General features: G+C 33.7%; 1 protein-coding gene across 2 annotated transcripts in view; it reads left to right on the top strand.

Annotated features, from left to right (window-relative positions):
- Nucleotides 1-27700, top strand: part of MMP16 (matrix metallopeptidase 16) — a 274903-nt gene that overhangs the window by 152580 nt on the left and 94623 nt on the right. For both annotated transcript variants that reach the window (XM_010980548.3, XM_064480923.1), the window contains exon 4: nt 2340-2644. In XM_010980548.3, coding sequence (XP_010978850.1) covers nt 2340-2644 — 305 coding nt within the window. The remainder of the gene's footprint in view (nt 1-2339; nt 2645-27700) is intronic.

Below are 27700 nucleotides of genomic sequence, written 5' to 3'. Positions count from 1 at the left end.
TATGAGCGTATGTGTGCAGAGACACTGTATTTCTTCTTTATCCAGTCATTTGTCGATGGACATTTAGGTTGTTTCCATGTCTTGGCTATTGTAAGCAGTGCTCTGTGAACACTGGGGTGCATGTATCTCTTTGAATTAGAGTTTACTACTTAATGGGTAATATGATTTTTTTTTATCAAATAGATCTTTATTTCCCAGATTTACCAAATATTAAATAAAATAGATTTAGCCTAAATTCCTTTTCTCTACAAAATGTAAGTTCCTAAGTCATAATTTATGTAATAAATGGCTCATGTCCAACCATCGGTACATATTGGCAGGTGTATACTCAAAATATAAACCAAATCTGAGTATTTCTCAATATCTCCACTGGTACTCCTCTTGTCTGAAGCACTGTCATTTCTCACCTGAATATTTGCAAGAGTTCCCAATAGATCTCCTTGCTTCAATTCTTGCTCTACTTCAATATTTTCCACATCAAAGCTCAATCATTTCTTTAAAGCATAAGTCAGACACCACTTAAAGCAGAAGTAAGGATGTTCATGAAGCTCCAGTTTTTCCCTCTCTCACCTGGAGTAAAAGCCACACTCCTTGCAGTGGCCAACAAGGCCCTGTCTAATGTGATACTCTGCTGCCTTTCTGACCACACCTCTTGATGCTTGCCCTCTGTCTCTGCTCAGACTATACCAGCCACCTTGCTGTTCCTTGGACTTGCCAAGCGTGTCTCCCCATCTGGCCCTTTCACCTGCCATTTCTTCTTCCTGGAATACTTCCTGCCCCACCTCCATTTTCACTTGGTTTGCTTTCTTATTTTCTTTGTATATAATGACTGATATTTATCATCAAATAATCATTGTAAACATGGTCTGCAGCGTGTATTAGAAAATAGTGAAAACCTTGTTGTAGATGTACGGTCTAGCTTAGAATATAAGATGGTTGATTCTTGAGTCAAAATGTTTGGGTTGAGAAACTAGTTCTGCCATTCTAATTGTTTTCTACATTCCTCTAAATCTCAAACTGTTTCTTTGTATGATAGGTATATATGTCAGTCTCATTGGGCTTCTCAGGGGGCTAAATAAGATATTGTGAAATGCTTGCGTGGCTCATAGTATATGCTTAATTAATGTCATTATTATGTCGGTATGATTCCTGCCTAACATTGGTAACTAAATTGATATAGTTACAATTGGGTTAAAAATATAATCTGCATATTATTTTTTTTACCAGAAAGTATATCTTAAATATTTTTCCATACTGCTAAATAGCTTTAAAATGGTAAAATAATTTTGAGCCCTATGTGTATTATGGCATGTAATGGAGACATCATAATGTTTATACCTTTTAGCTAACAATTTGCTTTTATTATTGCACTGCAATAAATATTCACCTGGCTATTATACCCTTTTACATATTGAGATAGCCCCTTAGTGAAATTCATGGATTCATGGGTCTACGTCTGTTGGTTGAAGTCGTCTGAAACTTATTTATGAGTCCTGTGAAATTTGCTCATTACTTTTCACAAGATGGTATGAATGTATACTACCACAATATAAAATACTTACACATATATACATTTATTTCATTTTGTTCTATTTAGAAAAAATAGAAAAAGAAGTGAGGAAAGAGAAATATCTGATTAGTGCTAAATAAATTTAAAATCATTTTTATTTTATTATTAGCCTCAAGACAAATAAGCTAATTAAAGAATGTCCAAGTTCTTTAAATGTGTATAATTGTTAAATATTTGCATTAAAAAGCTATTCACTCATATTGCTTTATTTTAACTAGAAATAAGTATATAAGAAAAAATAGATCATCAGAAATTGTCATTAATTGACCTTTAAAAACTTAGAAATAACTTTGAGTCCACTGAGTTGGTGGTCATGGTTAAGAACGTAAAGACATTGTTTGAAAGTAAGGTGTGCACGCAACAGTGTGCCCCTAAAAGTAATAATAACCGGATAGAATGACATTTTTTTAAAAGTTCCATCTTGAAGCTGATGCACCTGTTTGATCATTTGGCAAAGCTGCCCTTCTATTGTTGTTTAGAAAACAAAGTGGTTGGTCTAATTGCCCCACTGGTAACAATTCTGCAGAGAAGTTCTCATTTATAGCCTTGGTAGCTGAATTCTGTACTGCTGAGAATTAAATGACCCAGGGTAGTGAAATCTAGTGATAGAGACATGAGGAATTAATTAATTTCTTTCCTCTTGAATATGACTGTTTTTCTAATATTTTACTCAACTGAATAGATGAAGACCTGTAATAAGTCAATCTGTAATAAGTCAGATTATATATGCTAAATCCATGCTGATTATTCTTTTTTTTCTAAATTTCAGTATAAAGAACGTAACTCCCAAAGTAGGAGACCCTGAAACCCGTAAAGCTATTCGCCGTGCCTTTGACGTATGGCAGAATGTAACTCCTCTGACGTTTGAAGAAGTTCCCTACAGTGAATTAGAAAATGGCAAACGTGATGTGGATATCACCATCATTTTTGCATCCGGCTTTCATGGAGACAGTTCTCCCTTTGATGGAGAGGGAGGGTTTTTGGCACATGCCTATTTCCCTGGACCAGGAATTGGGGGAGATACTCATTTTGACTCAGATGAACCATGGACTCTAGGAAATCCTAATCATGATGGTAAGTGCATAGTTTTATTCATTGTAATTTTTTCTCCTTTTATTTATATTTTTGGAATTTCCAAGTGATTTACTAATATGCAAACTGAATCTAAACAAACTAAATTTGTCTTTAAAATTATCAAACAAATACTGAGGCTTTTTGTAACATTTTAGAACAAGAGTTTCTATGGGTCACTAGACTAATAATTTTTCATGTGGCTTTTGATTAAAGAATAGAACTTTACACTGTTCTAAATACTCTAAAGTGAATTTTGTTTTCTATAAAATGTCATTTAAAAGATTCCATAGTTTTCAAATCATAGGACATGCATTAAACAAATTCTGTGATTTTTTTTTTTTTACTCTTTATTCCAGAGTTCCCACTTGAAATTTAACCCTGATTAACATTTGTGGTGTGGCTTCTGTATCTTTTTTTTTTCCCCCCCATTACCACCTTTCTTTTTTTTTTTTTTTAGATTGAAGTACAGTGAATCATAATGTGTCAATTTCTAGTGTACAGCACAATGTCCTAGTCATGTATATATATACATATATTCATTTTCATATTTTTTTCATTAAAGATTATTACAAGACATTGAAATAATTCTCTGAGCTAATATAGAGGAAATTTTTTTAAATCTATTTTTAATATATAGTGGGTAACATTTGTAAATCTCAAACTCCCATATTTATCCCTTCCCACCCCCTTTCCCCAGTAACCGTAAGACTGTTTACTAAGTCTGCCAGTCTGTTTCTGTTTTGTAGATGAGTTCATGGTGTCCTTTTTTTTTTTAGATCCCCATATGAGTGATATCATATGGTATTTTTCTTTCTCTTTCTGACTTACTTCACTTAGAACGATGATTTCTAGTTCCATCCATGTTGCTGCAATTGGCATTGTTTTATTCTTTTTTATGGCTGAGTAGTATTCCATTGTATAAATATACTACAAATTCTTTATCCAGTCCTCTGTTGATGGACATTTAGGTTACCTCCATGTCTTGGATATTGTATATAGTGCTGCTGGGAACATTGAGGTGCATGTATCTTTTTGAATTAGGGTTCTCTTCAGATATATACCCAGAAGTGGAATTGCTGGGTCATATAGTAGGTCTGTTTTTAGTTTTTTGGGGAATCTCTATACTGTTTTCCATAATGGCTGCACCAACAGTGTAGGAGGGCTCCCTTTACTCCACACTGTCTCCAGCATTTATCATTCATCGAATTTTGAATGATGGCCTTTCTGAATGGTGTGAGGTGATAACTCACTGTAGGTTTGATTTGCATTTCTCTGATAATTAGTGATATTGAGCATTTTTTCATGTGCCTATTGGCCATTTGTATGCCTTCACTGGATAATTCCTAGTTTAAGTCCTCTGCCCATTTTTGGATTGGGTGGTTTGTTTTTTTTATTAAGTTGTATGACCCGTTAATATATTCTTGAAATTAAGCCTTTGTCAGTCACATCATTTGCAAATATTTTCTCCCATTCCGTAGGTTACCATTCTGTTTTCCTTTTGGTTTCCTTTGCTGTGCAAAAGCTTATAAATTTAATTAGGTCCCATTTGTTTATTTTTGCTCTTATTTGTATTGCCTGAGCAGTTTGCACTAGGAGAACATTGCTAAGATTTATGTCAGATAATGTTTCTCCTATGTTTTCTTCTAAGAGATTTATTGTGTCTTGTCTTATAATTAAGTCTTTAAGCCATTTTCAGTTTATTTTCATGTATGGAGTGAAGGAGTGTTCTAACTTTATTGATTTACATGCTGCTATCCAGTCTTCCCAGCACAATTTGCTGAAGAGACTGTCTGTTCTCCATTGTATATTTTTGCCTCCTTTGTCAAGATTAATTGACCATAGGTCTATGGATTTATTTTTGGGTTCTCTATTCTGTTCCATTGATCCATATATATCTGTTTTTATGCCAATACCATGCTGTTTTGATTACAGGACCTTCATAGTATTTTATAAAGACTGGGAGGGTTATTCCTCCAGCTTCATTCTTTCTCTTCAATATTGTTCTGGCAATTCTGGGTCTTTTGTGATTCCATATAAATTTTAGGATTGTTTGTTCTAGTGAAAAATGTCCTGGGTAGTTTGATAGAGATCATGTTAAATCTGTAGATCACCTTGGTGAGTATGACCATTTTAATGATATTGCTTCTTCCAATCCAAGAGCATGGGATATCTTTCCATTTCTTTAAGTCTTCTTTAATTTCCTTAATCAGTGTTTTGTAGGTCTCTGTGTTTAAGTTTTTCACCTCCTTGGTCAGATTTATTCCTAAGTATTTTATTGTTTTGGATGCAGTTTTAAAATTTCTTTACTTTCTTTTCCTGCTAATTCATTGTTATCATAAAGAAATGCAACTGATTTTTGTATGTTAATCTTGTATCCTGCTCCCTTGCAGAATTCTTTTATTAGCACTAGTAGTTTGTGTGTGTGTGTGGAGCTTTTAGGGTTTTCTATGTATAGTATCATGTCATCCACATATAGTAACAATTTTACCTCTTCTCTTCCAATTTGGATCATTTTATTTCTTTTTCTTGCCTGATTGCTGTGGCTAGGACTTCCAAGACTATGTTGAATTGAAGTGGTGAGAGTGGGCATCCTTGTCTTGTTCCAGATTTTAGTGGAAGCTGTTCAATTTTTCACCACTGAGTACTATGCTGACTGTAGATCTGTCATAAATAGCTTTTATTTTGTTGAGATATATTCCCTCTATACCCACTTTGGTGAGATTTTTTTTTATCATAAATGAGTGTTGAATTTTATCAAATGCTTTTTCTGTATCTATTGAGATCATCATGTGATTTTTGTCCTTTCTTTTGTTGATGTGGTGTATCACATTGATTGCTTTGCATATGTTGAACCAGCCTTGTGTTCCTGGGATGAATCCAACTTGATCATGGTGTATGATCTTTTCTATGTGCTTTTGGATTCTGTTTGCTAATATTTTGTTGAGGATTTTTGTATCTATGTTCATCAGCGATTTTGACCTGTAATTTTCTTTTTTGGTTGTGTCTTTGTCTGGTTTTGGTATCAGGGTGATGGTGGCTTCATAGAAGGAGTTTGGGAGTACTCCCTCCTTTTCAGTCTTTTGGAAGAGTTTGAGAAGGACTAGTGTGAGTTCTTCTTTGTATGTTTGGTAGAATTCCCCAGTGAAGCCATCTGGTCCTGGACTTTTGTTTGTGGGGGCATTTTCTATTGCTAATTATATTTCATTTCTAGTGATTGGTCTGTTCAAGTGGTGTATTTCTTCTTGATTCAGTCTTGGTGGACTGTATGTTTCTAGAAAGTTATCTGTTTCTTCTAGGTTGTCCAGTTTGTTTCCATAGAGTTATTCATAGTATTCTCTTATGATATTTTGTATTTCTGTGGTATTGGTTGTAATTTCTCCATTTTCTTTTCTTATTTTATTTATTTGTTTTCTCTGTCTTTTCTTCTTGGTGAGCCTGGCCAGAGGTTTGTCAATTTTGTTTACTCCTTCAAAAAACTAGCTCTTGGTTTGATTGATTGTTTCTATTTTTTTAAATCTCTATTTTATTTTTTTCCTCCCTGATCTTTATTATTTTCTTCCTTCTGTTGACTTTTGGTTTTGTTTGCTCTTTTTTTTCTAATTATTTTAGGTGGTAAGTTAGTTCGTTTATTTGAGATTGTTCTTTTTTGAGGAAGGCCTGTATCACTATGAAATTCCCTCCTAGGACTGCTTTTGCTGCATCACATAGATATTATGTGGTTGTGTTTTCATTGTTGTTTGTCTCTAGGTGTTTTTAAATGTCTTCTTTGATTTCATCATTGATCCATTGTTTTTTTTAGTACCATGTTGTTTCTAATCTGTAACATTTTGCCCCCTGTCTTTTGTCTTTATAATTTTCTTGGTCTCCCAATCTGATACAACTACATAAGTTATTTTTTATTATTCTTTATTTTTTATCAACTTTAGTTTCTTGCATATCTAACATATCAATGTTCTAAACTTTATGATTATTCTGATATCCAAAAATAATGTAAAGACGAAATCTCAACAACTAAAAGAATAGTTACTTGATATAAGAAACGTGTGTTTCTTCCTAGGCAAAAATCCATACTTTACTTTTATGTTTAAAAATATTCACAAAATTATAGGATTTGAGAAGTATAAGTAGCCATCTTCATAGTTCTTGTAATCAAGACTTAAATATTTTTCTTTCACACCACAGTAGAATGTTGAATATGTAAGCGTGCATTGTTTAATGACAACTAATCAGCTAATAAAACTCTTAATGAGTCCTTTATAAGTTAAGCCCAGCCATCAAATTAAGTTTTGTTAGTTCATTAGAAGAGTTAATTAGCTGGATTAGTGTAATAGCCTTGCAATTTTAGAGTATGCAGAGTTCAATCACATTAAGAACAGAATGAATTAGGTTGAGTTAAACTTAAAATAACATTAATTTTCAAAGAAAGGAAATATAATAAATAACTGTTCATGTTTTCCAAAATAAGATAAAATTTCTGGTATTAAATAAAATGATCTTTTGAATTGTCATTAATAAGTGTATTTATTATAATATAAAATTATTATTTTATTTTAAGAACTAGTTTGGAGACTTATGGCAAAATATGTTGGGAGATTTCATTATCATGGAATTAAAAGCCAAATACTTTGGAATCAAACAGATCTGCGTTCCTGGCTAATTGCTCATTAGCTCAAGACACCTCTAACATACTGCGTAGTTGATTTCATTCTTTATCTTATATTGCAGGGCTGGAAACATTGTAAGTAAATTGGTTTCTATTCAGACATATTTAACTTACTCTATACCTGAGTATCTTATTATAAAATGCCTGCAACATAACAGTTGACCCATACTGGTTGATGCATAATTTATTTAAAATTAAATGTGTTTATTTTATCAAAATCACACAGGCATTCTAATGAAGTAGTCCAGAATTCTTTAAGTCACTTGTTAACATTGTTTTGAATAATTGAAGAAAATTTTCATTGTAAATAATTGAGAAAAAATAGCACTTATAATGGTAGAATTTTGCTGACACAGGGAAATCTGTATTTGATTCCAGGGGAAAGATTTTCTTCTAAACTTCTAAACAGAGAAAATTATATTTTATTTTGATAATGAATCTAATTGTTAAGATACTTTAAATCTGTAGCTTTGAAATTGTGTTAATTTGGCATGTGACCTCATGAATTTAAAATTGTTTTAAAATTATATGTGAAGGAGACGGTGCCTATTAAATGACCTGTATTTTCTCTCAAAATATTGAAATCATCAAGAAAGCTGCACAAATCCTTTAGAATGTATCCTCTGGATACAATAGCTGGATTATTTTAGGCATCAACCAATGCTTTTAAAAATAAGAAATTTTAAAAAAATCTATAGGGGCATTTGAAGTGACATAGGAAATAAGAATTTTTCCACTGATTTGAGTATGATTGATATTACAAATGCTTGTGTGTTTTGTGTAATTTAAGACTTTTTTCAAGGGATATATATGTTGGAAAGAATTGTGAAATAAAACATAGGAGGTAAATGTGTACAATCCAGTCAAAGGACTTTTGACTCAGATTATATTATATTATATATTTGATTTTATTGCCTTTGATTGCCTTTTAACTTATACTGTAGAAACATAAAAATATTTTTGTACACACACATACTATTAAAATCCTAAACAAAACAGTTATATAATATTTAGTGTTCCATTTGGAGGAAGATATTTCTTTACTGGTCCAATGGGAATATTTTTTTTCTTTTGAGTGAGCTGAAAGGAAATGATTCTGCAAAATAATAATGTTTCAGAATTATAGGAGAAAAGGGAAAAGTTGACTGACTGTTCAAGATGTAACACCATAAGGATTGACTGCTTAATTGAAATTCAAACTTTTAACTAGCAACAGCAGGGCAGCTCGGGTAATGTCATGTGAAGTACTGATCATTTATCAAAAGAAAAGCCTCTAGCTTTGTTGTGGTACTGGTGAATGTGTGGAGAATTAATCCATGTGTACATCCCAGATGCTATCTGTAAGATTGTCTTTTTGTATCACAAATATACATGCACAATTCTGACATTTTCATTAATAAACTTTCTTTTCTTTACTCCAGTCCTCCAATGCCCCCAGCTTACTTACCTGAAAATTTTTCTTTCTCTCCTATTCATAGCTCTTAAGCACCTAGAAAATAGAGAAGCTTGACAATTTAGCAAAAATGCAAATGAAAGAACCTCTTGATAAGTACCCAGCTCATTTTCCACAGCACATTGCTCAGCTAATGAAGGCAATTTGAATTCTGTCTACCTCAAATGAGATAAACAGTATCTTTGGCTGCCAGTAAACCTTAATTCATCGTTATCCACTTTCCTATCAATTTGCTTATAGTCATGATAGCTTTTGAAACTTAAGGTAATGTCCATTAAGCAGGTTACCCACTAGTTACATTAAAATAAATAAACACACACACACACACACACACACACCCCATACACACAGCCCTAATAAAATAATGCCTTTCTTTTCCAAGACATTTTGTTTTTGTTCATGGAGTGGATAAGCAGAACATGTGCATACTAATTCTAAATAGAAAATGCTACTGTGATATGGTTTTTGAAAAGAGTACATTGCCTGAATGTGAGTTGGAAAATTTAAATCTAGCAAAATGTTGAGATTCATTTTGAGCGTCATTATCATATTGTTTCCTTGGCTATCGTATAACGTTTAAATGGTACTGTCAATTGCAAACACAAACCTACCACAAAGATTATTTCTAATCAGACAAGTAATCTACCACAGTCAGGATTTCAAATTGATAATCTCCAAACAAAATGCTTATCTATTAAAATGATATATAAAACTATGACAGAGAAACTAGATGTATATCTTATTTTACCGTGCAGCTGCAATTCTACTAACAAAAAGAATGCATTGCATTGGCTCTGTTTATTGTCAAAAAGGTCACTGCCTAAAGTCAGAAGGTGATCAGGAGGTGCTGTTGTAGCAGTCTATCTAAAAACTAAGGAGAGATGAAGGATGATGAAAATTTCATCTGAGACATCAAAATCCTTAAATCTGTTGCATCATTGCAAAGGTTAATTTTATGTGTCAAGTTGATTGCGTTAAGAGATGCCCAGATAGCTGGTAAAATATTAGTTCTGGACGTGTCTGAGGGTGCTTCTGGAAGAGATTATCTGATTCAACAGGCTGAGTAAAGAAGATCCTTCTTCACCGACGTGAGCGGGTATGAGCCAATCCCTTGGGGGCCAGAATAGGACAAAAGAGGAAGGGTGAATTCTCTCCCTTCTGGAGCTGAGAAGGACATTTTTTCCTGCCTTTGTACATCACAACTCCTGGTTCTTAAGCATGTGAATTCAGACTGAATGATACCATCAATTTTCCTGGTTTTCTAATTTGTGGACAGTAGATCATGGGGCTTCTCGGCTGCCATAATCTCATGAGTTAATTCCTATAATAAATCTAGTCTTATTTAGCCATATATATCCTATTGGTTCTGTTTCTCTGGAATCCTTGATGAATATTATTATTAAATATGAAATTTTACATCCAAGCCCACTCATTCTTTGACTAGACCAAGTATAAGTTAAATATCTTCATGATACGATGCTTGAGTCAATGGTCACAATTTGTGTAGGCCAGGGAGAGTTAACCTTCTCTAGGAGAGAGTTTGTTATTGGTGTGTGAATACAGGTTACCAAGAGGTGAACCTAGGCTAAGGCCAGCTGTCTGCCACTTGCCAACCTTTTCTGCTCATTCTGCAGCTACAACTGCTGTATAATGTTTCTCAGATGCCTACAGGATTTGGACTTTTGATCTTTGAGAACAGGAAGGGTTAGATGCCAAACAGATATTACCAAGACGCCTAGAAGTGCCACAGTCTGGGGGAATATTGTCTAGATGTACCAGCCCTGTGCTTTTTGAAGATATGGGAAGGAGCTGATATGATTGGACAGCCAAGTACCTTAACCCACCCTTTATGACCAGAGTGCTTATTGAACTTGTAAATTCTAAAAATATTAGCACTCTAACCCATAGTTCTTACCTTACCATGTTTTACTAAAACTTGGGAGCTCTCTCTCAAAGGAACTTGGCTTTCAAAACTATGATAGAGGTGTTTTTTTTTTTTTATTGTTTTTCAAAATCTGATTTACTTCCTGGAGTAAACTTTATTTTATTAAGCTTATTTCATTTCACTAGACTGGTGACCTAAAGCTTGATATGCTTGAGGTTTTCAAACCCTCTCAATTACATTGCTTCTTGTGATTAATGTGCAGCTTCTACTTGGTTATTTATTTTTAGATCTTTGTGTGCATCTAGAGAGTAGCAGGTGAATTGGTGTCGTCACACGCAAGATGGTCTTTTGTTATCTCAGTTTTACTGAATTATATAGATGGATCATGAATATTAAAATGCATATAATATAGAGCTCTTACTAAATTGAAAGATAAAGCCAGAAATTTCAATGGCTTAACAGAATAGAAAACTATTTCTTACTCATGTGTTGGGACAGTGGGACTGTCCAGTCACTCAGTCAGAGACCCAGAATCCTGGAGGCTCGGCCACCATAAATACGGGATTTCCAGTGTTGCTTCAGGCATCAACATCTAAAGAGCAGCTGAGTGAACCGAGGTAGGTTTGCTCATGGAAGGGTGTTATGTGCCAGACTGCAAGTGGTAAATAGCATTCCTGACCAAGCTCCACTAACTAGAATTCAATCCTACGGCCACACCTAATCACAGGGAAGCCTGGAGAAAGTTGTTGGGTTTGATGAGTCAGTGTCTGCCACTGTCTAATATCGAAGAATGATCATTTGATATTAGATATCCTGTTCTGTATCTGTGGGTAAGTGGCTTAAGCATAATTTGTCTTAATACAGATTATGACCTGTTGACCATTATTTAGTATCTGTTACTCCTCTCCTCAATTTATCTTCATATAGGTTACTTATCCTTAAATCTAGATAGATAACAAAGCAAAATTAAATGGGAGTTTCAAATTTAGCCACTAGTTTATCAATATAGAAAATTACTGTGTTTGTGTTTTTTTAAAAAATCCAGTTGTTTGGAATTAATAATTTTATATTTTTATTGCCTACATTTTCAAGACTATTAAGGAATCTCTACCTGAGTTTTGTGCAATTATTTTCCTGCAAAATTACAACCATCCCATTACAATACTACCATTTAGTAATTGCCTGACAGTTTAAACACAACAGAATTATCCACTAATTATTCTCACTTTTAATTTATAACTAATTTCTTCATTTGAAATCAGATGTTGCCACAACTCGCTTCTTCCTCAGTCTGTTGATAACATATGAGGGCAGCAGCAGAAACAGCCCTTGTTACAATCCACGGTGGAAGTTGTACTCTGTCGCTGATTGGATGCATCAGAGAACAAGTCAGTGGGCTGAGATGACGTTTCACGTCTGTTAGGCAAGGCTCTACTAGATACATGTGTGCTGAGCAGTGGAAATTGACCTAAGATCCTGGAATATCAGCCTGCTCTCCAGGTTTCAATTAAAGTGGTTATTTGACTAGTATCTGAAAAGAAAAGTAGGGAAATAAAGAATTAGTTTAAAAACTCATTCTGTGGCTTAGCATCAGTCTCATTAAATAATAGGAACAAAATTTATTTGACACTCTCTTAAATTCATCTTACATTTTTAACTCATTTGTTCCTCACAACAAACTTATAAAGTAGACAGTGTAATTTTGCAAGGAAATTGAGGCACAGAAAGTCTGGTAACTTGCTCCAGGTTAGCTAGTTAGGAACAGCAACATGATACAACGAAAAGGATGCTAAAGAATCTACTTGAAGATTCAGGAGAAAAGCCTATTGCTGAAAATATTTTATCAAGTGAACCAGAAAAGCAATATTGGAAACAACTCAAAATACCCGTAAAGGAAACAGGAAACCCGTTACTGCTGTAACAACTGAGTCTGTCATGTGCAAGAAAATCTTGGTAAGCATTTTCAGAAAAACATGGTAGGAGGAAATGATGTGAAATTCGAGGCTAGATATTAGAATACCTAGTAGATAGCTTCAGTGTAAGAAGTATAGATTCTCCCAAAGGAAAGAAGAGTGGAAAAATTAAAGCAAAAGAAATAAGCAAATACATAGTAGCAAAAATGTCTTATGCTAAATTACGACAGCAGTGTGCAATTCAGAAGGAGTCATTGTGTTCATCGCAAAATTAACTCAATTGGATCCATATGTAAATACATCCTACAAGTAAAGAAAAAAATCCCTTTCACCAATAAGCAGAAAAAAAAAAAATTCTTCTCAGAGGACTGAAAAACAAAGCGAATCATTGTTTTGCTTGTTTGTTTGTTTGTTTTAGCCTCTGGTATGCAAAGTGCTAAAAAAATGGAAGAAATGATTCATAATACTATTTTGTATACTAATGACTTACTTTTTAGTATTAAACTATATCTGTGATTTTAAAATATGTGTCTATAAATGATACTTGTTTTAGAAATCCTATCTGACCTGAGGGATAGTTCCTCGTGATTTGGCAATAATATAAAGACAGAAGCAAATTGTGATGTAAATATACAGCTTTGATATAAAATATGATGTTAACATAGAGGTCTGATATTACTGACTTTTCATACACTTTCCCTTCAATAAACATTTCATTGACAATTCTGGTGTTAGTAATATGGTGGAAATCTGCATTATATGGTAGGAACTGAAGGGAAAGACTAAACATTATATAAAATTCCAATAAAAATATTAATATTGCATACTGTTTTAAAAGATTTTTTTCTTGCAATCTAGGATAGAGATACAATACAATTATTTGTAATATTGATTATGAGAAGTACCATAATAGAGATTTTAAAAGGACACTCTTGAAATTCCTACTTCTGGAGGACTAAATGTTTTAAAGATTCTTCTTACTACTGAATAACTAGATAATCAATGAAGCATGCCTTTTTTGACTATATGGCATCACATTTAGGGAGTAATATCTCCAAAATATCAAGAAAACAGTGAACTGAAACTAGAGTTTTGCATAATCCACACATGTGAAAAGCAGAGATGAAGCCTTACCTTAGTTCAGAGGCACAGTGAGGAAGTTGAATCTGGAAATCCTGTATTAAAATGCCAGCACTTGGATTTAGACGACATGATCTCAGATTCATTGTACCACCCAGCCTACTCACACACTTGGCTCCCAGTATAAGCAAATTCATATTCTCTCTAGAGACAAGCATACTGGATTTAGGCTGTCAGATTTTTTTCACAGATGGGTATAATGTAAATGTAAGTTTACAATTAAAGATCACTAAACAGAAAAGAAAACCAAGCATCATGAATAAGAATCAGCTCTAAAAAAAAGAGACTGTTCTCCAGGAATTTAAGTTATTGAAATTATAAATTTAAGAAATATATAATTTCAAGATGATGGTATCTCTGAAAAGGGAAGATGGAATTATGGAAAGAAACAAGCAACAAGATACTATTACAAAAGACCAAGAAGAGCTGAAAAATAAAACCTAAAAGGGTAATAGTAAGAATAAAATATAATAATAATGGGTAGATTAAACAGCAGGCTGAAATTAGCTAAAGAACTAGTGAATAAAAAGATCTAAATAAATCCACAAATTACAGTGTGGAGAGCAAAATGGATGAAACATATGAAAGAAAGATTGAGATAAGGAAAATAGAACTAAAGATCTAATATAAATACAGTCAGAGTACCAGAAAGAGAGAAGTGGAAAAAAAAAGAAAGGAAAAGAAGCAATGCCTGAAGGCATACTAACTGATAATTACCTAGAAATAAAAGAATAACTCCACCCGTAGAAGAATCACGATTTATTCAAAGCAGCATAATTGCACACACACAGACACACTTTAGAGTAACTGCAGGGCACCAAAGACAAAGAATAGACTTTCAAAGCAGACATAGAGATGGATGGAAAAGACACTTCATCTACAACCCTGCAACTAGACAGGAAACTCCCCAGTCAATAAGGAAATCCAGCAGACAATGGAATATTTTGAAATGCTAAGAAAAAAATAACCATCAGGCTAGAATTATCCAATAACACTGTGTTTCAAAAGTTAGGATAACATAGCAAATTTAAAAAGGATAAAAAATGAGAAAGTTGTCCATTTATTTAATAATTCTAAAAGACTTCCTAAGACTTAAAAGAAATTAATTGTAAAAGAATCTTAGATAAAAGAAATAATTTTGATCAAAGAAATGAATAATGCCAAGTATGAAATTACACTATTATATACTCTATACAACTTAAAAGAGACAAAAGAACCTTATTAAATGATAATTGCATGAAAACCAGGGAGAGAGTCAATATTAAAATACTCTAAGATTCTTATATATTTTAAGAATAAGTTTAAGGAATTAATCTTATATCCTGGTAAACAGACAAGGTAAATTTTCAAGGGTAATTAATACAAAAAACTAAGCAGAGTATAATTTCTAAAATAGTAGAAGGAAAAACAGTAGAAGAAAACAAAAATAAATTTTAAAGTTGCAAAAGAAGAACCTACATTTTTTAAAAAATAAGGAAGGAACACTAATGGCATAAAAAGAATAAATTTTAAAATATTAATATAATTACTTTAAAATTCTAAACGTATCAGTAACTGCAATGAGTGTAAATAGACTAAACTTCCAGTTAAAAATCAAAGTTTTTAAAGTAAATAAAAACAAAATTCTGCTAGGTACAATTTATATACCCAAAGTGTTGCAGCAAGTGTCAGTAAGGATATACATCAGAAAGAACACTTATACATGTTGGACATGAGTATAAACTGTTCAAGCTACTGGCAAAGGGTTTGGCCAAAATCTAGTTAAAGTGAACATTTACATGTACTCTGATACAACAATTTTATATCTAGATTTAGTGACAGTCTAAACAAAGACTTGCCCTTGTTTACTAGTTAACATGCACAAGAATGGCTTCATACCAGCATCGTTTATAACAGCAAAAAAGAAGAACTAAAAGTCTGTGTATCAGAATGAATATATGATATTATTTATTTGCTTACAAAATGGGCTATGAAGTGGTAGGGAATTGTTACCACCACTATTCGCAACAATATTGATTCTTAACACAATAATAAGTGAACAGGGCAAATTGCAAAAGTCTAGATACAATATGATATCATTTGTTCTAAGATTAAAAAAAAATCCCAAAATAATAAAGTACAGGCATATAAATGAGCTTTTCAAACAAGGGAAAGGTATTACAATTTTAAGAATAGAATTAGCTCTGAGGGAAGCAGAGGAATGAAATATGGACAAAGCATGTAAGTCCATGTAAAGGAGTTGGCAACACTTCATTTTCAAGTTGGGAGGATAGGTGTCCAGGTTCACATTATGCTTATGCTATGCTTCATAATTTACATATATGTTAAGTAGGTTGTTTGACCTATACGAAATATTACATTATTTAAAAGGGTCTTGCTAAGAGTACAGAACCCAAAATGTTGTTTTATCTTAATTGAATTTCCCAATCACATTGAAACAAACTTTTCACGCGAAAGAAAGCATTTGAATTGAGAATTAAAGAAAAAGTATAATTTTGACAGAGAGAGATGGGAAGAAAGAAATATCAAGCAAAGGAACTATATGGAAAAAAATCATAGAGTGTAAAATAATTAGAACATCTTTGTCTAGAACAGGATTTCTCAACTTCAGCACTGTTGACATTTTGGGACAGATCATTTTGTTGGGTGTTGAGGAATTTCCATTAATGACACCATCCCTGGCCTCTATCCATAGATGCCAGCAGTAACCTCAATTAGAAATAATCAAAAGTGTCTTCCAACCAAAACTCTCTCCAGTCTTTGCCAACAGTCCACTGGGTGAGGTGGGGAGGTGTGGATCACAAACTCAGGTGAGACCACCGCTGATCTAGAGGATGGCATAATTAAACGTGACCAGTAGCAACAGCTAAAACTGTGAAGCTTGGTTTTATCCAATTTGTTGAAATCATTTAGTGACAGGTTGATGACGTCTGTTTCTCTGGTGGCCCATTGAAATCCACCAAACTAGTTTAATAAGGAAATAAAATGAACACACCTGTAATTTAGGATTTTTACTCGGTATGCAGCATATAAACTTATCTCAGAAGGAGGAAACTAGGAAGAGTTGATTTCTCTGTTGAAATTGTTCTGTGGCCCCTGGTCAATATTATCTCCTATACCACCATGTTACTTAAAATATGTACTAGAGAATTACAGAGTACTGAAAATGGAATAGAGTCTGAAAACAACCTACAAGCAATAGTGGATTTCATTAAAAAGAGATTACTGCACAAAATAAGACATATAAGAGTATGTAAGAATTTAATTTTAACTGTTAGACTTCAATTTTTCAGATGTGAAAATTCTGGTGACTCCATCCTACCTACCCAAAAAGTAGAAACCTTTGAATATTTGTCTTGGCAATTCTAGTTTAAATTTATTAAACTCATTACTTACAGTGTGTTTTTTTAAATTCTGATCACAGTCTCGAACTGTGTCTTGGATATATTTAATTCTACATTTGCTCATGCATTAAATACTTGTTTCTGATTACACACCAAGGTTTCAATTTTAGAATTGGAAAAATTGTCTCAAGTAGTATACAAGGCTTCTCAGAATAACAACTTATGTCCTATTTACTTAAATTTACTTTACATATATGAAATGGAATTTCACTCTAAGATTATTCTATATTATATTAACCTGTAATATATACAGATTATCCAATCTTAATTCTCATTTCTTTGATTTTTTATCTTAATTTTTTAAACCAAACTTTCCCATTTTTTTTCTGTTTCATAGTGTAAGTTTTCCAAATGTGCGTATGTGTGTACCTTTGTGACTGTGTGTAGAGTAAATCAGGTTTCCTTAGAGCAAAATTGGCACTTTGTTAGAACTTTCTTTTCATTTGCCAAGATATGCTTTTTTTATAGCCACGTGATCTTTTAATTTTATTATTAAATTATGCATATCGGATAGAAAATAAGATCAAGAAAACTGACATTCATTTAGTTCTAGCAGATTTACTCATTCTAGAACAGTGCCAAAGGAGGACATACTAGCAAGAAAATACATATTGTTATGGTATATCTAACACATTTTTCTGATTCCATACTAAACCAGTGGCAAAAAAAAAAAAAAACTAGTTTAATTAAAAGTTTTTAACCTAATTAAGCTTTTCTTTTAGAGCTCTTTTTGAGGGAGTGACTTTATCAAAAAAAATTTAGCTAGATGAGTGGTATTTAGGTTTTTTTACTTAATAGAAACATGCTGGGGAAGTGTTCATTTCTGTTTTGCAGTTTACTTCTCAGCAATGTGATCCAGAAAATTAAATTAGCTGTAATTTAAACCTTTAAATTTACCTCAGACTTTCAATGTAATTCCCTGGCCTTAGCAGACAACTGTGAATCTTAAATTGAAATCAGTTTATGAAATTATATTCACAGCTCTCCTTTCTCCCGCTTCTTTGACTTCAGTTCATTGTTTCCTTGTGAATTACTGCCTTTGGCAAAAATGGATGCATTTTATGCCCGCTACTCCTTCCGTCATAAGGTTCTATCAGCCCTCAGGACCGTGCATCTGTCTAAGCAGCCTTCTTTATCCTAACCGTTACCTCTTTCATTTGTAACTTTCTGGTCCACAAATACACACATTTCCTGTACTATCTTAAAACCATAATGAATTCTTATGTAACAAATGAAACCAAACCAGAGGTGAAGTATCTTGCAAAATAGATTTGCAGACAGAATAGACCATAACTTTTTTAAAATCTCAGTATATTTAGAACAATCATTTTAGTCACATAAGGACTTCAAGGAGAACCCTTCATGCTTTAGCCCAAGGTCAGCTGGCCCAAGTCGCCAGGAGGAAATAAGAGAATCATTGAGGAAGCACTGGGTACTAGTTCCCTTTACCTGGGTTTATTACCAGCTCATATGATTTCAGTCAGACTAGCCCACTCACCATATGACCCTGAGTGTATTCTTTTCTGAACATTATCTCTTCAGTTCAAGATGGAGGGTTTGCAATGACAGGAGGAAAGAGATTGTTGTCATCACACCCTTCCCTCAACTTGAATGTCTGTCCATCTCTATTCAGGACACCAGGAGTTTATACTCAGATATAGACAGTTTTATATATCTATAATTGTTATTATGTTGTATATAATTTAAAAATATTTACCATTTCACTGCACATTATTTATCCATAATTTTTCTAATTCACTAAAATAGCTGAAATACAGTTCAGTGATTCATATTTTGCCATATGATTGAATATAATTTATTACTATACTATGGCCAAAATTTAGTTTATTTCCAGTTTTAGCTATTAGTTATATTGTATTGAGCAAATTTGTATATATATTTTGGTTGACATTCAAGTTATTTCTGAAGAGTAGAGTCACATAATTATTTAGCTAAGGAACATAAACTTTTTAAGAGAGCTTGATATGTTATTAAGTTATTTTTTTCAAAAATGAAGAATGACTTTACATTCCTACCAGCAGTATATAAAAGTGTACCATCCACTGGCCATTAGCATAACAATAAATATGATATAATGGTAAAGATTAATGATAATAATAATAAAACAATAACAATAGTGTGTACTTTCTGTTAAGCACTTTTAGGTGCCATAGATGAATTTTCATTTAATTCTGACTGCAGCTGTATTGTGTGTGTGTGTGTGTGTGTGTGTGTGTGTGTGTGTGTGTGTATATCTTACCCATATGGGATGGTTGCACAGCACGCAATTTCAACCACCCAAAGCTATCCACCTGAGTTTAACTCTAGTAATACCTAATTTCTCACCTTGACCAATTTGAATAGATAAAAGTTTAATTTCACCCATTTAGAAATTTTATTGATACTGAATAGTGCATATTTTTTATATTTATTTATCTGTATGTGTTTTGTGAATGTTCATTAGCTGTGTCTTACCTTGGTTCCATCTGGACCATGCTACTGAGTTGTTTTCATTAATTTGTAAAAGGCCGTTAAATAGGAAGGATATTGGCTGTTTATCTGATTTTCTCCCACTTCTTCATTTTCAGAAAGTGGGAGAGAGCAATGCTACCTTCTTTCATGCGTAAGAATTTGGAGGCTCCCTGCATTTGGCTTGCCTATGGGGAGTATTTTTCCTTTATTGGGTACCAGATTGACAGTCATAAGTTATTTCCCCAATGTTGTATTACAGTTTTTCTGTTTCATCCAAATATTATATTGATATGTTGGGAAAGGCTAGTGTTACTATTTGATCTCAATGATATTTTAACTTTAATGATTTTTCAAATGGTACATTCTTTTGTGATTTTATTATTTAAAAATTTCCTGTATTATAATATACAAAATATATCTCCTGATTTCTTCAAACATGGAATGTGGTTGAGCAGGCAGTATTTTATCTATTTTTTTAAATTTGATGTTAAATAATTGGTTTTCTGAGTTCTTGTAGGCAGCAGTGCTTTCTAATCAAAATGTTATGAGATTTACACAATGAGGTTATTAAGACTTTTGAAAAATATATAAAAATATTATAAAGAACTTAGTTATATACTCAGGATCTTACAAAAATTAATTCCATAGAATTGAATTCATAGCGACAATAGAAACCAGATTAATTTTTATCTTTCAAGTTTCCGTAATTGAAGAAATTACATTTTGACTGTAGCTCATGTGCCACTTGTCCTTTTGAAACATCACATCTAATTTCTCTCCCAGTGGAGATGGGCCCTTTAGTGAATCAGTTCTGATGCACAGAATGTGGTGAAAGTGTTGCTTATGTGACTTCTGAGACTAGGTCATGGAAAGGATATATAGCTTTTGCTTGGAGCTACTGAGGTATCTTATTCTTTCTCTTTCTTCTCTCATTCTTTCTCAAGATATTTGCTGTTAGGTCCCAGTCACCATGTTTTACAGAAACCCAGGTCACATGGAGAGACTCAGGAGCAGATGGACTCCCACCAGTAACCAACACCCAGATGAAGTTATGTGGGTGTGCCACTGCCGAAGTGGGCACTCCAGTCCCAGTTGTTTCCAAAAGAACGTGGACCCAGCCTATATCAAATTGCAACCTCATAGGAGACACCAAGTCACAACTCCCCAGCCAAGCTTCTTAAAAACTCATAGTTTGGTAATTCCTCAGAAGTTAAAACATAAGAGTTACCAGTTGACCCAACAGTTTTGCTTCTATGTATATATCAAGAGAAATGAAAACTTACATCCACACAAAACCTTGTAGAGGAATGTTTATATGAACCGTATTCATAGTAGCCAAAAGGTGGAAATGACTCATATGTCCACCAATTGATGAATGGATAAAAACAAAATATAGTGTATTCATACAGCTGAATATTCAGAAATAAAAAGGAATGAAGTATTGATACATGCTATAACACAGATGAAGCCTGAAAACACTATGTTAAGTGAAAATCACAGTCAGTCACAAAAGACTACATGTTATATGATTCACTTATATGGAAATAAATACAAATTACTAACTGAAATATGGCTAGTTTCCTAATCATCTTAACCTAACTTCAGTCATTAATTGATGAGTATATAAAACAATGCAATGCTGATGACTTTGATTCTTCTGCATAAATCAAAAAATAAGGAAGAGGGTAGAAAATTGGCCATATTCCCTGCTATTCTCATATGTAGGGGAAGGAAAGTAAATAAGTATGTGGACAAAAAAATAGAAAAAAAAATGCCTAAATATACAAAGATGCATCTTTTTCCCCAAAAAAGTTTTTATTTAGAGTCTTAAACCAAAGCTTGTGTAATACATGTGTGTGAACTACTCTGTGTTTAATTAGAATGACCTGCAGAAGATATGGAGAGTATATAGAAATAGCTACACATCTGACAAAGGAAATTTTAATAATGTGATGCCCTAGAATAAGTCCTATCACCCCTGATTTCATAAGTTATTTGAAGAAGAAAATGCATTGAGAAGCACTTGACTTTTTAAGGACCCTTAACCCCCATCAAGAAGAGCAATGCTGAGGTAAGTCTGAAGGGCTATGAAAGGACTCAGAGGTATGACTGGGCATAAAATTGGAAGACTTGCTTATTATGAGAATTTATAAGAATTTATCTAGAAAAAGATAATTCAAATGATATGTACAAAGTGTCAGAATCTGCACAATCAGCTATAAGTGAAGAACTTATCATTTGGTGTCAAAAATAGCATACGGATAATTTAAGGAAAAAAATTAAGTCAAAAAAGGATGCCTAAAATTTAAATTATCGGATGTATTTTAAAGTGTCTTTGTTCTCACTGACAGAGTCCAAAGACTGGTCATAAACATAAATGCCTTGGTAAATGGTAAATCTTATGGCAGACTAATATTCTCATTGAGATTAAAAAAAAAAAAAAAAAGATGAAATAACATGTTTAAAGATACCACATTGCTGTCAGGAGATCCAGGACTTAAGATATGAAGATCAAACAAACAAAAGAACCAAAACCAAAAAAGAAGAGCCTAGATATTAGGTAATACTGAGGCATTTTGAAAATTCTGAAACTACAGGTAGAGAGTTGTTTTTAGGATTCAAGAGAAGCATAAGAAATTTTATAAATCTTACAGAGATAACTAGACAAAAAAAAAAAAAAAAAAAAAAGCCACGTCTATGAAGGAAGCCAAGACTGTAGGGCCAAGATTAAGATGCCTGAGATCAGGGAAACATCAAGAAGAAAACCACAGTCTTTTGTTGTGCCCTTCAGGCTCTTGCCAAATTTATAAACCGAACAAGATGAACACTTAGGAGCCAAAACAAAAGCCACTGAAGTATAGAGAATAACTTTTAGTTGAATTATGGCAGAGACAATGCAAAAATTATAAGGCCTGGGGGATGATGGGGGACTCTGGTAAACACCACATCTTCCAACTGGGACATCTAGAGAGTGACCCCTTAGGAGCAGGATCTTAACAGGAATGTAAACCAGACACCACTCAGTCTCTGACGAGATTTGGGTGACCTGTCCCAGTTTGAGCTACCTACCAGAAGATAGGATGTATATTGTCTGGATTAAAAAAAATATATCATCTAGAATCTTTTATTTGTTTTTTTAATTAACAATGTCTGGCATTCAGTAAAAAATTACTAGGCTAGAACCAGAGAAAACCTTGAACACACCCACACCCACACCCCCCAAATGCATATGATCCAGATATTGGAATCATCATTCATAGACTTTAAAATAACTGACGAATGTGTCCAATAAATAGATGAGAAGATGAGGAGATTTCAGTAGTTAAATTGAATCTACTACAAAAGATCAAAGGGAAACACTTGAACTGGAAAAAAAATTAATAACTGAGCAGGTACATTTAGTAGAAGAGTGGGCACTGCAGAAAAGATAATGTGTTAATGTAAAGATGGATCAATGAAAATATCCAGGCTGAAGCATAGATAAACCAAGAATTTAAAAAAGAGAGAAAATAGCAGACATATGCAAAGTGGACACAGTGAAAAACATATACCATATGGAAATTCAAACACCAGAAAGGGAGAAAATAAAGAAAAAGAATAAAGCCAATATTTGGAGAGAAAATGGCAGAAAAGTGTCCAAAACAAATTTTAAAAATCACACCACCAATAAGATTAAACAAAAAGAAAAAATTACTCAAAGGCACATCATAGTGAAACTACTAGAATCTAAGGAGGACATCTTAAAGCAGCAAGAATGGGCCAAAGAGGGGACAGTCCAATTTACTTAAGAGGAAGACAGTAGCACTGACATTGGACTTCTCAATATTAACGTGAGAGTCAAAGACAATAGGATGACAATGGGATCTTTAACACAGGCAAAGAAAATAATAACTGACCTAAAACTCTGTTCCTGCAAAAATATCTTTCAAAAATAAATGCAAACTAAATTTTCAGATGAAAATCCAAGATAAGACAGAACCACACTAGAGTAAGTCCTTAAATGGTTTGAGGCAAATGGATATGCAAAAGGTTTTTTCTTTTAATTTTTCTCCGACTAATTTTTTTAGTTTTTTTTTTTTTTGTTATTGTTGTTATTTTTGAGGGGGGTAATTAGGTTTATTTATTTATTTTTAGAGGATTGAACCCAGGACCTCATGAATGCTAAGCACACGCTCTACCATTTGAGCGCTGTCCTCCCCTACAAACGTTTCAGAACAGCCCTACAGAAGGAAGAGCCCCAGTGGAGGACTTACACTACCAGACAGCAAGACTTTGAGTAAAGCTGTCATATTAACCACATGATATACTGGTGTAAGGCTAGAAAAGAGAACTTTGTTAATGAAACAGAATAGAATAAAGAAATAAATCCACACATCCATAGTCCACTGTTTAATGACAGTCATTATACAGCAATATAGTAGGGAAAGGGTGGCCTTCATATGGTTCTAGTTTGACTGGATATCCACATGGACAGAATAAGAGGAACATGGCCAGCTAACCTCACACCACACACTTTAATGTGAAAGGCAAAACTACCTTGTTTCTAAAACAACATAGGAAATTTCCATGCCTATATCTGGAAAAAATGTTATACAAGACACATTTAAAAAGCACTGGCCATAAAGTGGACTTCATTATAATTGAGAATATGTGCTCATTTAAGAGAAAAGCATCACTAAGAGTGTGAAAAGACGGTTGTTTGTTTGGAATAAATATTTGTGACACATATATGTAAAGGAATTGTATGCAGAATCTGTTGTTGGAATATAATTCTTCATAGGTTTCTTGCATTTCTCTATCCATCTTACAAGTAATGTACTAACTACACATTTTTTTCTGGCCTTTCTGTCCACTGTGTCTGTATAGCAAACGACCTTTAAAGATACAGGTAGAGGATCTCTCTAGAGCAAAGAGCAGTCATGCTTAGTGCCCATTATAGAAGACTTTGGTACCCTAGCTCAGAGTTCTTCCTCTTTAATACATCACAAAGAATGGGCAGAAATCTACGTAGACCCATGCACCTCACCCTCATAGGACTTGGGGTAAAAGGAAACTAACAACATGATGCTTGATGTGCCGTGAATAATAAGATCCTCTGTCTCTGATCCAAGTTTCTTGTGTCTTCTTCCAGCCCAAAATGGTGACAAGGTAACTTCTTACCTCTCAAATGGGACAAATCCTCAAATTGTTCACAGCCCTTGATGCATATAAAGAAGACCAACAAATCAAAAATAGATAACCTAATATAAAGATGGGCAAAAGATTTGAAGAAGCAGTTTACAAAAAGGGATCTGTGAATAAGCATGTGAAAATTGCTCAACATCGTTAGGGTTCTGGGAAATATAAATTAAAACCACAATGAGATACCACTGATCCTGCAGAATAGCTAATTGAAAGGTTGACTATAACAATTGTCCATGAGAATGTGAAACTATTGGAGCCTCAATCAGTGCTGAAGGAGATGAAAAATTGATATGTAATTCTGTAAAACAATTTGTCACTATTTAAGCTGAATACATGCATGCCTAGTGAATGGGCATTTCATCGTGTGTGTGTGTGTGTGTGTGTGTGTGTATGCGTGGTGTAGGGCAGTGTTTTCAAAAAGACTTGAAGTAGAATGTTCAAAGCAGCAATAGACCCAAACTTGAACGACTCCAATATATGTCAATAACATAACAGATAACGCATGGTGTTATTTATTCAACAGAATGAGATATAGTATTGAGAAAGAACAATATGCAAAACCATGGGTGAATCTCAGTATGTGCTTCCTAAAAAAAACATAGGCTTTTACAGAATAGAATATACAATTTGAATCCTTTAATGTAGGATTCCAAAACACGCAGAGTAATCTTTGGTTTTAGGGATCTGATAAAGGTTACTTTGGAGATGCAGTGACCAGGCAGGGGCTCACAAAGAGATGGTGGCTAGTACCGTTCTAGTGCTTGATCTAAACATTGATCACATGGGTTTTCAGTTTGTGAAGATCAATTGAGCTGTACATCTAGCACTTGTGCACTTTTATAATATGTGTATTTTACATTTATGAAAACATTTACTTTAAAAAAATCAATGTAACCTAACTGAGGAAGACATGGGAACCCACAAAATATGGTGATGCTCTGCACATTACAGCCAACCTTCTAGACTGCATAATATCTCTCCTACTTTACTTCTTCACTTTTTCAATTCAAATCCACCTTCCACCTTTCAGAAATCATTATTGCTTCTTAGCTGCCAAACCCATGAGTCTTTAGGCCATCTCTCTCTTGACATCTACCTTTATTTAATCTCTGCTCTCCTAAAACTTCCAGATCTTATGAAGTTGCTATGAATGCTATGTTGTAGCATTTGAACCACCACAACCTATTCTTCATGGTTTCCTTCCCTCCTATCCTCTAAATATTAACTAGGGATTTTATTCTATGGGTCTACTTTGTTTTCTTTCTATGCCCTTTCTGTTCCTCTCATTCACTACGATGGATTAAACTACACATAATAAGGACTTGGAAAAGCATAATATCAAGCCACTTTTTCTTCTGAGGTCTAAAGTCAAATTTCACTGCCCCGTAGGAATCTCAGATGAATATATTCAAAAGTTACCTTATTATGTCCTCAGATATGTTGACTTTTTATATTCTATACCTTTGTTGATGTATCAACACCCATCTAATTGTCTAAAGCAGGGATGTGGTGTCATCCTGGATTGTTTTGTTTGTGCTTGTTTGCACGTTATCTTGGGTATTCTCCACACTGACCTGGTCACGTTGATTCTATTACTTAAACTCTGGTAGGCCACATTACGCTGGCCATCCTTGGCACTGTTTCCTTGCTGCAGATTCTCGCTGTTTCTCATACGTGCATTCTGATTAGCATGTTGCTGGTCGCCCTATCTCCAGTTTCCAACCTCAAGGTTCAGTCCCCAAACGAAATCAGAGTAGATCTGTTCGTTTCCTCAGCTGAGACGTCAGTGGTCCGTACATACTTTCATTTTGGCTCCTGCGACTCTTGTAAAACTTCCTTGTCCTTGTTTACACATCCATCTGACAGTCTTAGACTGAGACTGGGACTTCATCTTATCGGTCTCTGCTGCCACTATGCTGGCAACATTTCAGACGCTAAGCATATGTTTATTGAATAAATTGATATCTCTGCGGTTTTCGCCGTTTGTATTTTTCTGTTTATTTATCAGTTTCCCCTATCAGACTAAGCTGATTGAGAGTCAGGTCTGTGTGTTTGATCTGACACTCAGTAAGTGTTTGCTTAATGAATAAATGCATGTAGTGGAATTAAGTTTGGCTGAAATGAACTTTGATTAGAGACTTGTAAGGGACTAAAAGACCAATAACAAAGCTTTACAATAATTGAAAGGAAGAGAATGCATAAAAAATCAGTGGAATAATTGTGAGATAAATAGTGAATTTATTACGGAAAAAGGAAAAAAGTTACTGTTATCTTTTTTATGATAGAAAAGCTTATTGGGGAAAATTCTATTCGTATAATTTTCCAGAAATGAACAGATCGATATTTTAGGGCAATTCACCAAGTAAGCCTACATGTATCAGTGACATCACATCTAGGAGCTTAACTGGGTGGTCAGCAAAATAGATTCGCAGGTCACATGTATAGCCAGGAAATTTCATAGAAAATAATAAAGGTGAAAATAATAAAGGATGAGTACAAAGAACATTTGTGTTACATAAGTTATTAGAGGAACAGCAATATTCTCTCTAAAAAGGACAGTAGCTACTAATTAATTGCAATGTGTTGAGAAGTTACTTAAGAAACTAGATAGAAGAGAAATGTGGATTAAAATTATCTAGATTTTCAAAAATCTTTGACAGTGACCAACACCAAAGACTATAAAACAAGTAACTGCTATCAGATTAAGACAGTAGATAGACCCACTTTATCCTGAAAAGGAAATTGTCTTAGAAACAGGAAATGAGACGTACGTAAAACACACTTCACGTTTCTTGGGAAGATCCCTAAGTAAGAAGTTTGGATATCGAATATTCAAGTATAAAAGAATAAAACCAAATCTCTTCATTTGTGTTAGTGTGATGAAGGATGTTTTTACTAACGTAGGAGCTCTGTGTCTTTAATAATTTGGTGGCCCCACGATT

The sequence above is a fragment of the Camelus dromedarius genome, chromosome 30, assembly GCF_036321535.1.
Source record: "Camelus dromedarius isolate mCamDro1 chromosome 30, mCamDro1.pat, whole genome shotgun sequence".
NCBI lineage: Eukaryota > Metazoa > Chordata > Mammalia > Artiodactyla > Camelidae > Camelus > Camelus dromedarius.
Note: the sequence above shows the minus strand (reverse complement) of the source record. Positions and strands in the feature narration are given on the sequence as shown.